A 4,358-nucleotide genomic window follows, 5' to 3' on the forward strand; every position below is an offset into this window, starting at 1 on the left:
TATTATCATTATAATCAATTCTATTCAATTTTTTGTAGTTAGTTGAGTCAGAAGATGTTGCCATGAACTGCAAGAGTAGGTGTGAGGAGCAGCACATTCCTTTCTTTCGCTTTAGTCCTCATCTTGATACTGAAGTGGCTTCTGGCGAGACTGACAGCTATAAGCTCATAGATATGATACTACAAACTAAATATCAGGTCAGTCTGGCAATAGCAATTAAGTAGAGCATGATAGAAACTTGGCATATACCGTATACCGGTTTATTTTTGTGGCAAAATATTTTTGCAAATTTTGTGGCTTGTGATCAGTCGTGAAAATTTTTTGCCGTGAAATTCTGCTCTCCATTGCCATGTGGTGCAGTCTGCAAGCAATTCATGAAGATTAATTTCGCAAAATCTTAGAAATGCAAGGTTTGCAAAAAAAATTTCCACCGCAAAAATAAACCGGTATACAGTACTTGCCAATGACAATTTAATAAAATGAATTTTGCCATCTTTGTTAATTATTTTCACAATTTTAAACTCATTTTGCTTACATTCAAACTCATACATTGCAGGCTGTGAACGAATGGGATGAGAAGCTTGAAGATTTAGGATGTATATTCTTATGAATTGAGGAATACAGTCGTAAACAAATGCTGCAGAGTCTGAGAGATAGAAGGAGACTTCAAACAATGAGCAGCCAAAATGAAGTCATTCCAGAAGAGCAATAATGCTCCAATCTGATAATTATTGCATTCATCACTCATCTACTACTCTTCTCCAGCCCATGCACTATCCTGTTTCAATTGTTCACATACAGTGTCACATATATAGTTGCTAAGTTGCATGCATACTATACTCTTAATACACATATGCACCCAATACACACATACACTGTAGATATATAATTCATATGCGGTATCACACTGATGCATACATTAGTTAAGAGAAATGATTACATTGGTCATATTATTATAATAAATATTATCATTAATATTATTATTATCATCATTAATATTATTATTATTATTATTATTAAACAAAAGCAACAACAGCAGGGAAGTGAACAAAACAAAACAAAGAAAACACTGGACAAGCAAAGAGAGACAAAAAAAGAAATTAATAATAATAATAATAATAATATTATTATTATTATTATTATTATTATTATTATTATTATTATTATTTATTATTGTTATTATTATTCAATTATTATTACCTTAATACCCCCTCATTTTTATTATTACCATTTTTTATCTAAATCTACTATTATTATGGTTTTGTTATACCGTAGGGTACCTTTTTTTCGAGGGCTATAAATTTCGTGGATTTTTATTTCATGGATTTAATTTTCTCAAATCTTTTAAAAATCATGAAATCTGCAAAATTTATAGCCCTCAAAAAAAGGCACCCTACAGTAGTCAAATTCTATGTATAGCAACATTATCATTTTTGTATTATAATAAATTTGATAAAACGCAATGAACAGTTGAAAGAGAAGGAGGGTCTTATTTCCAATGAATAATATCACCTTTTCCTTTTATCTTAATGGTGTTCATTGGGTGGTCATTCCATGTAAGGAAAGGAGGGGGCGTTGGCTCTCTCGTACTGCAAATGAATAATGGAAACGTTCTTGTTGTCAGTGTTTGTTTGTGGTCCTTTCCCTTGGCGAGAAAGAAACAGTTTTAAACTATTCCAGTCGTTGCTGAGCCTAGGCTTCCTGTAGCCCCCTGTTGGTTTTATTTTCATCGTGGTAAGTTGTAATTTTGTAAAGGAGTGTAAACTAGACTAGTAAAGCCAAGCCTTTTACTGCGTGCTATCTTTTACAAGTGCCTAAACATATTTTCTATTACTTCTAACTGTTGACTGTATTAGTTCATATCATTTGCTGATATTGTATAGTTAGGTATTGACATAATCAGATGATAGTTTACTGCCATCTGGTCTGCATGTGTCAGTTGGTGTGTACAGTTGTGAGTGATAGCTGTTTCTGTGTGTTATAAATGTGACCCAATATGAGAAAACCAGGCTATCTGCAGGAATTATCAATTAAAGATATGGCTTTCCAAAGTTGTGACAGTAGTACCTAATCAAAACTGAGATTTTATCAAAAATGTATTGTACAAGAAATTCCTTTCATTTGATACCAAGTTTGCCCATAGTTAAGTTTAAAAAGGTAATTTACAGACCTTTCTTTCTGTTGTGCAGCATGTAAATAATGCAAGATAATTATAAGGATAAAAATGGCTGTAACTCAATTACATCCATTTAGACTTCTTTTTGCATAAATCATCGTAACTCAGCACTAGACGTGTCAAATGACATGGGAGAAAGACCAAAAGGAAGGAAAAACTGTGCTTAATTAAGAGGAGCATAAATCTCAGTTTTCAATTTTGGAGCATTTAGCCTGGTTTTCTCATATCGGGTTACAAATAGATGTTTGTTTGTATTGAAAGTCCATTTCTGTTTCTCTCCCTATCTCTCTATTTTTACTCCTCTCTCTCTCTCAGTAGTATTTTAACAATGGCTACCTCAGACTCAGAGAAGGTACAAGAGTCTTCCTCCAATCAGTACAGGAGGAGTGCCTCACCTGAGGTTGTATGCTTTAGTGAGCCTGAAATAATGTCAGAGAATGATAAGACGACAATAAAAGGACCCCAACGTGAGGGTGATATAGATTTTAGGCAGTATCACCTTGATGTGGACACTGATGAAGATGATGAGAGTAGTAATGAAGGAGAAGGAGAGGAGGTTGATAAAGAATTAGAGGGACAGGAACAAGAATTTGAAGAAGAGTTAATGAATGCTTTTATTGTAGATCCCTCCTCTGTGCCTCAAAATCTTCCTAATGTGCATACAAATACAAGAAAAATATCTGGTGTTTCACTCACTGGCTATCAAAGAGATGAAGAAGTGTTGTCGGAGGATGACCACTGGCTGAGTAGGCCTAGAGACAATGCAGGAATGACCCGATTACACAGTCAAGAACTTTTAAATGAATTGTTTTTTAAGTTCAAGTATGTTCACTCCTCTTTGAAGCATCATGGGAGGAGGAGGACTTTCAGGAAACGTGCTGCAACTGAGAGTACAGGAAAGGTTAATGCACTGGATATGATTCAGAAGAGAAATTCTGATGCCATTATAACTATTGATCACTCACTGAGTGAAGAGGAAGAAGATGACAAAGAGTTGGAAAAGAAGAAAGAAGGAGAGAGGGAAAGGGCTAGGAGAGCAACAATGCAAGCAGATTCAAGTTTGTATGATACAAAAAAGAGAAAGAAAGAGAGAAAAATTTTGGAAAGCATTGGAGCTGGGGTGAGTATGTCACCACGCCAAAGAAAAACAAGAGCTCAGAGTGTTGCTGTATCTGGCCCATCTGGTAATAATGTAAGTTAAGAAAGAATTTACATGCATGTACCTTAAAAGTAGTTTCGCTGCCCAGCGTCGCCCCAATGACCACAGGTGGGAGGGAGGGTCTGAGTAGCGAGACTACATTCAAAGTGAAATGCAATGGCCCTATATTGTAATTTTGTGCTATATTCATTGTTAAGGAATTATAAATGAGTCTTCAAGACATACATTAATTATGCTTTAATTTTTTTATTTTCTCATCTTTTGTGTAGAGATATAAACCCAGCTCTTCTGATTTATCTGTAAGTCAATGCATGCACATTAATAGCCATTAGTAATCAATTTATTATGTGTAGCTGTTGGACAGGAAGAAGCCACCAGGATCACCTAAAGCACCTCATTTGCCAGTAAGCTATGAAATAGTGTATCATGCAACTTTATATATCATACAACTTTCTTTCTTATTCACTTATTAGAAACTGAAGCTTCATAATCCGAAATCAGCAGAGGTAAGTCGATAGTGATAAGAATGCATTTATTAGCAGCTTTTCTGAATGGTTTTGCTTTAATGTAGCATGGTATGCTCTTATTACATTATTACTTTTATGATTAGAAACTACGAAAGTATCTTGAAATGAAGAAATATGATCAAGTCCAGAGAGATGAGAGAATGGATACTCCTCTCCATGCCATTGTACGAAGTGACAGAAAAGACAAATTAGAATGTCTGTTGATACTAATGGTGTTCAGTGACTATGGGACTGACAATATTGATATGCCTGCTGCTTTTGGTAATACAGCATTGCACATTGCAGTCCAGGTAATGGCAATAGAGATAGCTAAATTTAAAGTGATTTTAATCTCTACATTTTTATTTAGAAAGGGGATTTATTAATGGTCCAACTACTCTTAGTATTTGGTGCAAATATTGATGCAATGAATGATCAAAAGAGAACCCCACTTGACATGCTCATCAACAAAGGCAATGACAAAAAATTTTTAAAATCATTGAAGAACTGAAGAGAC

The 4,358-nt window shown here is 34.6% G+C and overlaps 1 protein-coding gene across 2 annotated transcripts; it reads left to right on the forward strand.

The window, feature by feature from the left end:
* Positions 1-1,613: 1,613 nt before the first annotated feature.
* LOC109584780 (ankyrin repeat domain-containing protein 1-like) lies at positions 1,614-4,352 on the forward strand. 2 transcript variants are annotated; one of them, XM_020000642.1, is made up of 7 exons: positions 1,614-1,734; positions 2,492-3,368; positions 3,605-3,634; positions 3,689-3,739; positions 3,809-3,841; positions 3,946-4,152; positions 4,212-4,352. In XM_020000642.1, the coding sequence occupies exons 2-7, from the start codon at positions 2,505-2,507 to the stop codon at positions 4,350-4,352; spliced, it is 1,326 nt and encodes a 441-aa protein (XP_019856201.1). In that variant the 5' UTR covers positions 1,614-1,734; positions 2,492-2,504. The 2 variants fall into 2 exon arrangements, with proteins under 2 accessions (XP_019856201.1, XP_019856200.1); XM_020000641.1 differs by having other exon boundaries at positions 2,495-3,368.
* Positions 4,353-4,358: the final 6 nt, after the last annotated feature.

Source organism: Amphimedon queenslandica, unplaced genomic scaffold (assembly GCF_000090795.2).
Source record: "Amphimedon queenslandica unplaced genomic scaffold, v1.1 AMPQUscaffold_13167, whole genome shotgun sequence".
NCBI classification, from domain to species: domain Eukaryota; kingdom Metazoa; phylum Porifera; class Demospongiae; order Haplosclerida; family Niphatidae; genus Amphimedon; species Amphimedon queenslandica.

What these genes read in the sequence shown, in the direction of transcription:
- LOC109584780 (XM_020000642.1), top strand. Translation starts at nt 2,505, where the DNA reads ATGGCTACCTCAGACTCAGAGAAGGTACAAGAGTCTTCCTCCAATCAG. An exon ending in CTGGCCCATCTGGTAATAAT is followed by an intron (nt 3,369 to 3,604) that starts GTAAGTTAAGAA and finishes TCTTTTGTGTAG; the next exon opens with AGATATAAACCCAGCTCTTC. An exon ending in CATTGCACATTGCAGTCCAG is followed by an intron (nt 4,153 to 4,211) that starts GTAATGGCAATA and finishes ATTTTTATTTAG; the next exon opens with AAAGGGGATTTATTAATGGT.